The sequence below is a fragment of the Cololabis saira genome, chromosome 7 (assembly GCF_033807715.1).
Source record: "Cololabis saira isolate AMF1-May2022 chromosome 7, fColSai1.1, whole genome shotgun sequence".
NCBI classification, from domain to species: domain Eukaryota; kingdom Metazoa; phylum Chordata; class Actinopteri; order Beloniformes; family Belonidae; genus Cololabis; species Cololabis saira.
The window spans coordinates 4566321-4579871 of NC_084593.1; the positions used below are offsets into that span (position 1 = coordinate 4566321).

At 39.5% G+C, this 13551-nt stretch overlaps 1 protein-coding gene across 1 annotated transcript in view; it reads right to left on the reverse strand.

Moving 5' to 3' along the window:
- Positions 1 to 1285: 1285 nt before the first annotated feature.
- pde6a (phosphodiesterase 6A, cGMP-specific, rod, alpha) overlaps positions 1286 to 13551 on the reverse strand; it is a 468630-nt gene continuing 456364 nt past the window's right edge. The window contains 4 exon segments of the mRNA XM_061724751.1: positions 1286 to 1937; positions 4527 to 4695; positions 6093 to 6176; positions 13118 to 13192. Coding sequence (XP_061580735.1) covers positions 1900 to 1937; positions 4527 to 4695; positions 6093 to 6176; positions 13118 to 13192 — 366 coding nt within the window. The 3' untranslated portion in view covers positions 1286 to 1899.

A 13551-nucleotide genomic window follows, 5' to 3' on the forward strand; every position in this document is an offset into this window, starting at 1 on the left:
TTTTATTTTGTAATGCAACAATAGTATCTTTTGCAGTGGGACCGGGTGGAGCACCCGGCTGTGGAGAAAGTGACCGACACATGAACAGAGATGTCTGAATAATGTTCCCCATTATAAAGAAACACGTTCACAATATTACAAGCTCATATCAGAAGTAGCAAACCAAAACGCAGAGGGGCAAATTACTTCATCACTAAACATTATAACATCAAATGTCATACGAGGGGGAAAGAAATATAGATATCTTTGCAAACTAACTTAAATGCATTTCATCACGAGCAGGAAACCCCTCCTGGATTCCACATTTATGTCCTGCAAAAGTGCAGGTTGATAACGTTAAATTCACTATTAAGAAAGCTCCAACCAATACAGTCAAAAGATGGATTTTAATGCACAAAGTAGATTTTAATCCATTCCAACAAGTAACTAACAATGTGCCAGTAAAAACCAGTGACTGAACACCTCACTGGCAGGTTGCCTCTATTTCGTTTCCAGTGTTACTTGCATCATAAGTCTTGTACAGAGTTGGGTAGTAACGAGTTACATTTATCCATTACATTTACTTGAGTAAGTTTTGGGAAATGTTGTACTTTTAGGAGTAGTTTTGAATCACTATACTTTTTACTTTTACTTGAGTAGATTTGTGAAGAAGAAACTGTTCCTCTTACTCCGCTACATTAGGCTACGTTGAGCTGTTACTTTTCTTTTATCCCTTTTATCCACGTACGCGTTAATCTCATGACATCACTGCGTGATTCTTTGGGAAAAATGTTTGTTTTTGCATGTTTTGTCACATTTACACAGACTCAAACACACACAGAGTTTATATGAGTTCATGTTTGTTCTAGTTCTGCTGGTTAAAAAAGAAAAGTACAAAGGCTGGAAATTTTGTGCTTAATTTATTTTTTTATTCTGTTATTATTGTATTTATTTTATTATTTATTAAAGTACTTCAATTTACTTTACGATTATTTTAATTTAAGCTATTTTTTATTTGTTATAGAGGGGGACAATGTACATTAATGAACATTTCAAAAAATGTAAATGCACCCAATTGTAGCCAAAAGGCTAATTTCCATTGGCAGTCAATTATTTTTTATTCATTTTAATTTATTTTATTATTTTATTGATTTAATTTGCCTGAAGATGATTATTTTGTACTTTTGTCTGTTTGAATGGTTGTGTTAAAAAAATAAATCAGATGTTACTCAACAGTTACTCAGTACTTGAGTAGTTTTTTCACCAAGTACTTTTTTACTTTTACTCAAGTCATTATTTGGATGACTACTTTTTACTTCTACTTGAGTCATATTATTCTGAAGTAACAGTACTTTTACTTGAGTACAGTTTTTGGCTCCTCTACCAGCTCTGGTCTTGTAGACAAACGAGGGAGAACTGTTATAATGGTATGTGTAAATAGTAGAACATAATTGTTGACATTTGCAGCCTTTTCCTCCGGTTATTAGTTTGTTCTTTTAAGACTTCATCAAACAGGCCCCTGGTTTCAGCGCTGTAATCAATTCAAACAGGCCTGCACTCTGATGCTGCATTGATTTGTTGATGAATGGAGAAAAGAAAAGAAATAAAACTCACTTGGGAAACTCGTGAAACTCAAAAACACCCGAACATATCGTACAAGTCTGCACAGCTAAGTAAGAAAAGCATCAAAAGATTGTACAAGTAGAAAGAGTGCAGAGGAAAAGCAGAGCAGGACAAAAAAGAGTTGATTTAAGTTGGTACATTTCACTTTGCACCCGTCGGTCAACATCTCTCTGAGAGTGGGAGGGGTTGCCAGGGAGACGCAGCTTTCAGGTGTCAGCTCAAAAATCCCAGAGAAGATAAACGTGAAGGTCTTGACTGAAACGATGCCGCCGGCGAGGAGGTTTCTCTGCAGCGTCTCTAGCTGAGGACACACGTCTTTGACTGGCCGGCACTCGCTGTTGGGGGGAAGAGACAGAGTGAAACAAGAAGATAATGTTGTTCTTTTAAGTCAAAATGCACTGAGAGCACGGTGCAGACATTTCTTAATGCACCCGTTTCAAACGCTATCAGTCCACTGAATAGAAATTTATCATGTGTAATCAGAGCCTAGATGGAAAACTGTCTACCCGGTAGATTTTTATCATTATTCTTTGGGTTGATAAAATGATAATGGCTTTCTCTTCGGGTTCAGGGTTTAGGTTATGGTTAGGTTTAGGTTTAGGGTTAAGCCGGGCATACACTGTGCGATTATCGGCTCGTTTTGAGACGATTTTCTAGTCGTGCGACAATTTTTTGGATCGGGACGGATTTTGACCCAACCGTTGGTCGTGCCTCGTGCAGTAAACGTGGGGTAACGACGAGAGATTAACACCTCACGACGACAGATTAACACCTCACGACGAGCTCCCGATCACAAATCGTGTGCTCGCAAGAAAATCAAGCGTGTTTGAAATCCTGGTCGCTCCTCGTGAAGGAATCGCACAGTTGAAGCAGCTACGACCCGATTGGACTCATCCTTTCACAGAGAGCATGCGCAATCTCTGATGTCACGTCAAAAACTATTATTTGTAGTTTAAGTGTTGCAAATTCACATTACAAATCATGTTTTAATAGCAGAAAAAAAGACCGCATTTCCACGTACGGTGTGCGTCACCGCGTACCCTACGCCGTAGGCTAACGCTTAACGCGTTGGTGTAACGTGGAACCATAAATCAGCCTTCATTGTGCGCTCTGTGCTGTTCTAAACACTTCCCTCCGCCGAGACACAACTTTTGCGGTATGCGTTCATTGCTGTGTCTAAAAATGATGCACAGTGCCCACCCAATCAGAAACAGTACAAATATTTGGGGATTTTTTTTTATAGCCTATAAAAAATTAAATTATAAAAAAATAAAGGATCCCCATAACCTTTGATCAGGTGGGCAGGACGCACGTTTGGGTGGACACAGCCCACCCCTGCCCCAAAACCGGCCTCGAGTTCCAGTACAGAGAGGTCCGACGGGAGGATTATGATCGTTTAGTGTGAGCAGACGGAGCATCCGAGCATCGGGTCGTGCAGTGTGAGATGGGGCTGAATCAAACCATTTAAAATATCGCACAGTGTATGCCCAGCTTAAGGGTTAGAATTTGTATGTGTGTAGGTGAGGTATGATGACTCTGAAATGTGTAGTTGAATGGTGACAAAACATCTACTGAGCCTAAGGCCCAGTCCCAATCTCCCCCTAGTCCTACTTTTCAGCCCTACCCCTACATTTTGCGCGTTCCCGTGAGGGTAGAGGTGTCCCAATTCCTCTTTTCACCTAGTGGTAGTGGCTTAAACAAGGGCTAGTGTGTATGAATCTAGCCCTTCACAGCAAGGGATTTCAGATGCTGACTAGCTGACCTAGGGCCAGAAAAATTTCCCAGAATGCTTTACGTCATCATTTGCAGACTGAATAAAAAAAAAAAACATGGCAGACATTTCTTATTTTTTAGTGAATAAAATCAATATTTTGAGTTAGTTTCTGCATAAAAATGCGTTTTGATTACATTTCTAGCGAGAAATATATATTTTACTTTCATAATATTCACTCAGTGAATGTACATAATCACTCACTTGCCTGATGTTGCGAAGTATTTTCAGATCACGCCAGAATAAAGGCTGATTTATGGTTCCACGTTACACCAACTCAGAGCCTAGGGCGTAGGTTACGCGGCGACGCGCACCGTACCCTACGCCGTAGGCTCTGCAGTGGGAGTATTGGGACAGGGCCCTGGGAAGATTACAAGTGCCCTAAAATTTGTGGCTTCTTTTTTAGGGTTAGTGGTAGAAAGTAGCGGGTGTATTGGGATTGGCCCTAAAGGCTGAATTAAGCTTCTGCGTCACACCAACACAGAGCACACGCCGCAGCCGTGACGCCGTATTGAACCCTTCAGACTTCTCCGTCTCTCCATTTGGTCGTGGTGCCGTACCCCCCGTGACTGCTAGTTAGCGATCTTTTTCTGAATGGTTTATCCGACTTTTTACGGTCACAGTGAATCAAAGAGATAAGGACAACTATTGTGCAAAAAAAAAAAATCACACATAAATGAAGAAAAGAGGCTGAAAGTTCACGACTGCTTCAAACCGGAAACCGGAAATGCGTTGCTCCCAAGAGAACCAATCACAGCCCTCTCTGTCTGCGTGTGGTCTGCGTCGCTTGACGTGTAGTTACAATTTTCAGGAGGTGCACGTCAGTGACGGCGTGTGGTCTGCGTGGATGAAAACCACACGCCGTAGGTACGGCGCAGTTTTGACGAACCATATTTCGGCCTTAAGTTTCGTTTTCAATAGCAGTAGCTGGGTTAAAATACATAGAGAAAGCCATTATCAACCCAAAGAATAATCCCATCTACTCACACCATTCAAGGCTCTGATTACACATGATAAATTCCTGTTAGGTGGACTGATAGCATTTGAAGCCGCTGCTTTATTCTTCTTACCGAGCGGACGGCTGGTGTATCAGCCACACTTTTGGTATTTGCATGTTTTTTTACATGTGTGTGATGACGTGTCGGCCTCGTACCTTCTTTTGCCGCCGTGGCCTGCCCAGCCGCCTCCTCCTTGGCTTTCTTCTCCTCCTCGATGGCGGCCAGCTTGGCCTCGTGCACTTCCTTCAGCGCGTTCCACTCCTTCCTGTTGTTCAGCAGGCGGTCGCACATGGGGGTGATCTCCACGTGGAAGCGGCTGAACTCCTGCAGTTCCACACACAATACAAATCAAAGCCACGTTGTTACATCCAAAACTAACACTTATTAATCCGACGGCATTATCAGACGTCCCAATCCAAGCTTGTCATTATAAAATCAGCATCTATTTTACCACGTGTGTGAAAGTGTGTCAGAGGTTTTCACTAGGGTCGCCACTTTTCAGAAATAGAGATAAAAGACGCGCCGATTTCAGCAGCGCAGCCGGGAAAAAAAGGGAACGTCCCCAAAACTTCTAAACTGCATAAAAATGTATTTTTTTTTATATGAAAGAACAAAAGGATTTGATATAAAGTTTAAAGTGCTTTAATAGCATTGAATTTGCATGACTGTAGAGACAGACAACCATACTAGCAACTGAACTAACCTCCTATGCTCCGATGGTAAATATAAATATACAGGACTGACTCAGAAAATTAGAATATTGTGATGTTCTGTAATGCAATTACAAAAACACAAATGTCATACATTCTGGATTCATTACAAATCAACTGAAATATTGCAAGCCTTTTATTATTTTAATATTGCTGATCATGGCTTACAGCTTAAGAAAACTCAAATATCCTATCTCAAAAAATTAGAATATTCTGGGAATCTTAATCTTAAACTGTAAACCATAATCAGCCATATTAAAATAATAAAAGGCTTGCAATATTTCAGTTGATTTGTAATGAATCCAGAATGTATGACATTTTTGTTTTTTTAAATTGCATTACAGGAAAAAAAAGAACTTTATCACAATATTCTAATTTTCTGAGACAGTCCTGTATAAATATAGCCTATAAATTAGAATAGGGTGTAAAAGTTAATTTATTTCAATAATTCAACTTAAAAGTGGAAACTAATATATTACATAGTCTCATTACATGCTATTACATGTTATCATTTTGATGATTGAATTGTTTATTGATTTCATAAAATATTCTAATTTTTTATTTTTTTTTTTATTTGGGGTTTTCATAAACTGTGAGCCATAATCATCAAAATTATAACAAATAAAGGCTTGAAATATCTCACTTTGCATGTAGTGGGAAATAATATATTTAATTAATATATATTTTTAGTGACATTATTGACATGACGTCAATAAATAACAGAGTGAACCAACACACGTTACTGTCTTTAATAAATCCTGTCCTTTATTTTGTTCATTATTGTTAGTTTGTTGTTCATGTGTGTGCGAGTGTGACAGACGTGCATCATGGGACAACTGTGAAATACGGAATAAACTGCGTTCCGTATTTGTTCAATACGGAACGCAACTTTTAATTCCCAATTACGTAACAATTCCGTATTTCAGGGGACGGGTGGCGACGCTGGTTCTTACAGTCAAACTCCAGTAAATGAGGAGGAGTGGGTTTGGTGTGAATGACGTAACATCTGACCTTGTACACAAACGCACAGACGAAGTCGATGAAACCGCACTGCAGCTTCGGCAGATCGGCCGCTTTGTTTCTGTCCATCATGGGCTGAAAGAGAACGAGAGAACTTAGCATAATCCCATATTCATTGTTATTCATTAGTTATTTACAATACGCATTAACAGAGAACACACCAACAGATTATTTATTGAATCAAGATTAACTGAAACTCCATGATTTGGTGAAGTTACAGACACTCACAATCATGACAGCTAAATGTAAAGCTTTACCAGAAAATGTACAATACATGTTTACTTTCAGTTCAAATAATGAGGATAGTCGTAGAAAATGTAATTTTAAACATCTACTTGCCAGATGAGTGTTTCTGTTGTTGGAATTAAGTTATGGAATTCATTACATGATGATTTAAAGGGCTGTATAAACATATTTCAGTTTAAAAAGAAATTTAAAGAGAAAAAAATAGCAATGTATGGATTAAATAGTTAAAATTTATAATATATGCGTATGGAGACAGACAATCTATCTTTGATTTTTTTTGTTTTTCTTTCTTTGTGATGTTAACTAAGTAATTGTGCAGAAATCTGTTATTATTGTTCAGTTTAGTTTTGAGAGAGGGGCAGGTAGAATAAGATTTTCTTCTTCCTGCTCCTTTATGGTTATGGAATATGCTTTTGATTGTGTTGTCATTTTATTTTTTTTGTTTGCATATTTCCATGATGCGAATAAATAAAAATGAAATGAAATGAAATTGTTCATTTGTTAAATGAATAAAAACAACACAGATAGGTCCATTTCCTCACCGACTGCAGCAGAAGAATGATAGATTGCACGTTTTTTCTTTTCTTTTTTAAATGAAGCCGTGAGGTTAATGTATTTTTGGGTCTTTTTCGGCAATTTACCACACTGATACAATTCTGCTTCAGTAAAGATATGTTTTGTCTTGAGTCAGACCTTGGTTTGAGTGCAGCAGCCCTCTCATGATGACATACATGTGCATTCAGCATCTGTCACTTCTGTTATCAACAGGAAACATATTTGTGAGAGCAGATGAAAGGAGCAATAACCGTTCAGTCGTACAGACGTCTACACGTGTTCAGGCTGATATTCCGCTCTTATCCAGACACCTGATGCAGCAGCACATTCTGAAGTGACGTGATAGTGATCTAAACATGGAGGTGGTAACTGAATGTTTGCATCATCGAAGCCCCGGGAGGAAGTCGTGACTGCAGGAACAGATTCTCAGACTAGACGGGCAGACGGAGACGCCGTCGCTGCAGTAAAGAGTAAAGGAGGCGCAACTGTTGTGCTTCTTAGCAACAGATGGTGAAACCCTGGACAATCCTGTTTAAAAGAGAATCTCTGCACCAGAACACGGACCTGTTGGCAGGAAGTTTCACTCCACGCCGTCCAATGAGAGAGTTAATCAGGAGTCAGGTTGCATATGTACGACGGGTTATTAGGGCCAAACTAAGACAAGAAAAAAGGAAATTACGAGAATAAAGTCGTAATATTTTGTGGATAAATTCGTAATATTACGAGAATAAAGTCGTAATATTACGAGAATAAAGTTGTAATATTTTGAGAATAAATTCGTAATATTACGAGAATAAAGTCGTAATATTACGAGAATAAAGTCGTAATATTTTGAGAATGAAGGCGTAATATTAAATATATTATTAATATAACTCATAAATTATATTCTCATAATTTTACAACTTTATTCTCATAAATTACGACTTTATTCTCGTAATTTCCTATTTTTTTTTTTTGTCTTAGTTTGGCCCTAATACTCCGTCGTACATATGAAACCATCAGCTCAAATGTAATTAGTTACCAGGCTACAAACCCAACAGCTCAGCGGATTCCTGCTCATATCTGAGGATTTTTTTTTTTCTTCTTCCGGCTCTCGACGAAGGCGGACGCTTTTTCTGCTCCTCTCCCTTATCTATCTGCCCTGCTACTGCTTTTGTTTGTCTCCTCTTCAGAGTCTCTTCTTTTCACTCCTCCGAAACTCTACAATCATGGAATTGATTAACTGGTCTCTCAGCACAATTGACCACATTTTTGCGACAAGAAGTCAGGGGGTAAGGGAGCCCTCTTGCCCCGATGGGACATTGCTGGATACACAATGGATTCCTACAAATACTGGAAACCTTTGTGCTTGGCGATTCTGTCTGTCGAGGATGTTGAAGATGCCTTCATAGTTGGATTTATGATAGCAGGATTTCTCTTGATCGGAGGAGGGGGATTCCTGGTCTACCGTCAAACGTGTAAGTCGTCGACAGCTGTTTTGGCTCTTTCAGAGCTGCCGGACGTGGCTGAAGGGGCAAGCAAGGCAATCAACACTCAGACTTTAACGTTGGGGGAGCAAAGCCGTAAACTGGATGCGATTCTCGAACAGAATCGCAGGCTGGCGGCGGTCTTTGAGCTCATTGGCAAGATGGATAAGACCTTGGAGAAGTTGGAAGCTCGGTTTGGTGGAAATTGATCACAAATTTGTCTGATTGGAGTCGCCATTGATGAACCAGAAACTAAAAGGCAGACGGAAAATTACTGAGGCTGCCTGTTTTTGCAATATAATTGTTGATTCTATAATCTGGCCTTGACAGGGCGGTTCTGGCCGATCGCTCTGGTCACAATCTTCCTGGTGGAATGTAAACAAGGTGACTCTGCCCCCACTAACCCTCCCCTCTCCCACGAACACCTGCAGACCCGGTTTTCAGAACTGTACCGAGCCGACTGATAACATCAAGGACATTGGCTGAGAGCAGCTCTGGGTGAAGTTCACGGACTCATCGCTACACATACACTTACTGATAACCACCTCCCTCAACTCAACGCCTTCCTTGGCCCCTCCCTCTTATCAGCCCCTCCCAACAGTCTCCGGGTTCCGAGCGCCACGAAGTCGCGGCAATCACTTGGATGTACTGTGACGGGACCCCCCCTCTTGTGATGATGTCTGTTGCTCTGTGTGCTGAGGTGTTTTTGCACCTTGATACTGTGTATATACTCAGTGTGAAGATGTTTTTTTTCTCCAGGCGCACAATACCATTGTGTCGCCGCCGGTGTATCCGGAGTCAAAAACAGTTTTCTAAGCTGACTTAATAAACTTGATTCTGATTCTGATTCTGATTTCAAACATGTCTCTCCCTGCTACACTTCCTTCTTTCCATCAGTTTGTTGATCAATTTATTCAGTAACTTTTTCCCTGTTAATTTAGATGTGTTAATGGGAAACAGATCAAAGAAAAAAAAACAGGAATGATTTATGTGGGGATCAAAACTGATAATAGATACAAATAAATAAATACAAATGAGGCCATAGTTAGAGTCAAAGGTGTTTAAAGGCTCCTGTAAAGAGATTTGTTCTCTGTGACATCCATTACCACACACGACCAGCTCAGATTGAATTGCCCTGCGAGCAGCGACCGTGTAACAAATGTACAGCCCATTTCTCAAACTTACAAAAGAGTTCACTTTTACTCTCTACACAAGAAGTGAAATGTGCTTCATATGGACGATGACGACTTGAATGGACCCGGCAGTCAACAAAAAGTTAGAGTCACAAAAACCTCCATTAGTTAATATAATCAAACTGAAGTCAGAGCACACGAGCAGAGAAACCGAGTTGTGAAATGTTGTAAAAGAAAAGACTAAGGCCATAATTGGTGGTAGAATCGCCCAACGAGATTTCCTGATGAAGATGCTCGGATGTCGAGTTGTCAGGCTTGTAGCTCCTATAATGTAATAATTCCCTATAATGTAATAATTCCCTATAATGTAAGAATTTCCTGAAAATGTAATAACGCCTGAAAATTTAATAAAATTTCCACTTAACTCAATCAAAAATGTAATAAAACCCAATAATGTAATAACTTCACCAATAATGTAATAAAATATCCTGATGGATATTGTAATAACATTTTTACCGATAATGTAATACCTTATTACATTATTGGGAATTTATTACATTTTCAGGTGGGTCTTTTTTTTTTTTCCAAAACTGATAATGTAATACTTGACAAATAATGTAATATACAGGACTGTCTCAGAAAATTTGAATATTGTGATAAAGTCCTTTATTTTCTGTAATGCAATTAAAAAAACAAAAATGTCCTACATTCTGGATTCATTACAAATCAACTGAAATATTGCAAGCCTTTTATTATTTTAATATTGCTGATCATGGCTTACAGCTTAAGAAAACTCAAATATCCTATCTCAAAAAATTTGAATATTCTGGGAATCTTAATCTTAAACTGTAAGCCATAATCAGCAATATTAAAATAATAAAAGGCTTGCAATATTTCAGTTGATTTGTAATGAATCCAGAATGGATGACATTTTGTTTTTTTAATTGCATTACAGAAAATAAAGAACTTTATCACAATATTCAAATTTTCTGAGACAGTCCTGTATATGTTCATTTTCAGTCCTGAGTTCTACATTTTATGTTTTAAGTATCTAAGAATGTTTTATACGCTGGATTTGAAACACCAGAATGACTATTGGGTTAAATTGCAGACTTTGAGTAGCATGTAATAAATTCCCAATAATGTAATAAGGTATTACATTATTGGTAAAAATGTTATTACAATATCCGTCAGGATATTTTATTACATTATTGGTGAAGTTATTACATTATTGGGTTTTATTACATTTTCGATTGAGTTAAGTGCAAATTTTATTACATTTTCAGGCATTATTACATTATAGGAAAGTATTACATTATAGGGTGAAATGATTACATTATAGGAATTATTACATTATATGCTGCTACAAGGCTGCAGTGAGTCACCAAACCCACTGCCGGGGAAACACAAGCCGATCACACTGAAAACTTGTCCCCGCCGACAGAAGCTGTTAGATCCAGAGCGTTGAGAGGTGAAGGAGTGTGGGACGGAGCTTTTCTCACGTCGAGTGTCTGGAGGACGCGAGGGGGACGAGACACGGCGAGCCAGAGAGGAAACAGTCGACCGGGTCAAGGCCACGACGACCCATCTTTCTGACTCACTGCTCCAAATAATAACGGCTTCTACGTTGCTCAACACCGCCGCCACGGGGAAGTTAATTTGCCTTTTCATTTCCTTTTCCAACTGTGACTGCGTTTCCATGCATCAATAACCCTTTTAAAACCCGAATATTGGCAATAACCCGGTTTTGCACGGCCATGTAAACACCAATAACCTCTTTGAATAACCCGAATTTGCTCATATTCCGGTTTTTAAAAACCCCAATATGAGCCCTGGGTTACTCCTTTTAAAACCTGAATATTGGGTCATGTAAACGCCAAACAGAATATCCCCATCAAACGGAACATGAATCTGTTTTCTGCTCATGTTCTGTTCACAAGGAATCCTGGTCTTTTGAGTCCAGGAAGTTCTTCTAAACACGGAGAAACCAAGACCAGGAGGAGACTAATCACTTCATAAATGTAATGAAGGATATGAACATTTCTGCATTTGTAGACGGTAGAAAGTACCGGGATAGAAGATTTACAAGAAGGTGAGAGAAAAGTTGCACGAAGCAGCATTTGTTTTGAATTTGGATACAGGAAGAAGAAGCAGAAATGACGGGAATTGCGTCATCACGTTCTCTGTGCGTCGCTGGTTTGATGGAGATCAGAGCCGTCTGGGAGATTTGTGAGGCCCTGTGCGAAATGGCCTGGGGGGGGCAACATTTTTGGGTTTTTCGAGTCGGATCGGGTGTTTATATGCGCAATTTTAACTCTCTAATTAGCAAAATACTGGATACCTTCCCCTGCCTCATCATCATCTCTTGCCTCGACGCGGGGCCCCGCGGCTGCTTGAGACCCGGTCGGATCGGTGATTTTTGTAACAAATTTATCAAACAAGCCTTTCAGAGAGGCATCTTCCATTTTCTTTAGTTTTTTTCTTTTTTCATCCCCTGATGGAAATTTCCTGAATCTGTCTCGTTCTCTCGACATTGTGTGACAGTTTGTTCCAACTCCACCGTCTGGATCAGAGCAGCTTGTGTCTGCACTTGGTCTGACGCAGTTGTATTGAACAACAGACACGCGCAGCTGCGCACATATATTTATTGATATGCACAGACTAGTACAAATTTAAGTCTGTAATGGAACGTGACTGTTGATATTTATAAGGGAAAAAAAGAAAAAAAAAAAAAAAAAAAGAAATAAAAAATAAAACGGCCCATAGCGCGAGGCCCCGTGCGGTCACACAGTTCGCACACCCCTTGCGGCGGCCCTGATGGAGATATCCCGAATGATTAATTACCATGTAAATGGAATATTCCGAATGTTTCAGTAACCGGAATATTAGCAATAACCCCAATTTTGACTGCATGTAAACGTAGTCAGTGTTTTAGTTTCTTGTTCTCCTTTATCATTCCATCCCTCCGAACTCTTCACCCAAATTGAAGCCACCAGGAGAGTCCTGCACTGACTTAATCCCCACGATCCCCATCAGTCCGCCAACGAGCTTCCTTCTAACGTCAAAACTTAAAAAAGTGGAAACCTTCATAAATCTGAAGAATGCAAAGAAATACATGTTACAGTCTCCTCCAGAGCTTTAGATTTGCATCGTTTATTAAGATAAAAGTTAAGATTTCCGAATCAATCATTAAAAACGTCCTCTTTATCTCTGTCAAATGTAAAATGAGTTTAAGGCCCCTTTGCCCTCTCTCTCTATATATAGATAATTACATCTTAAAGTCAGACCTTAGAGCTTTTTTGAAGAGACTGCTGATAGGAAAGTTTAACTTTATGATATGTTTTACTTAAAATGCTATGTTTTTCCCATACTGCACACCTATAACATGGGAAGAGGTGGAAGGTCAATGTCCAATATGCAATACACATCATACACGGTAGGAGCAGGAGATTTTGAATGCAAGTGCTCCACATCATTTGTTCCTCAGGAGGACGAGGAAGAGATGTGAGGATGAGGAAGATGAAACTGCCAAATGAGAAAGCTAATGAGGAATGGTTTCCCGATGACACGAAGGTCCCGCGGGAGAAACCAGTTAGTGTAAGGGTTTAGTTCTTACGATGGGGTTCTGCTCCAGGACCGTCCTCTCCAGGTCTCCCTGCTCCCAGAACTCTGCAGCCACGGACAGCGCCACCTGCAGGACAAAGCCGGGGGTCAACACTCGCTCATGTAACCGGTAACCTTAAACCAGGGGTCGACAACCCGCGGCTCTTTAGCGCTGCCCTAGTGGCTCCTGGAGCTTTTTCAAAAATGTTTGAGCTCTTTTTTTTCCTTTTTTCTTCTTTTTTTTTCTTCTTTTCCTTTTTTCCTTTTTTTCTTCTTTTTCTTTTTTTCTTATTTTTTCCTTTTTTTTCCTTTTTTGTATTTTTTTCTCTTTTTTTCTTCCTTTTTCCTTTTTTAATCTCGACTTTTGTCTCAAGATTGTACTTCAACATTAATCTTGACATTTTGACTTTTTTCTCGCATTTCGACTTTTTTCTCGAAATTTCGACT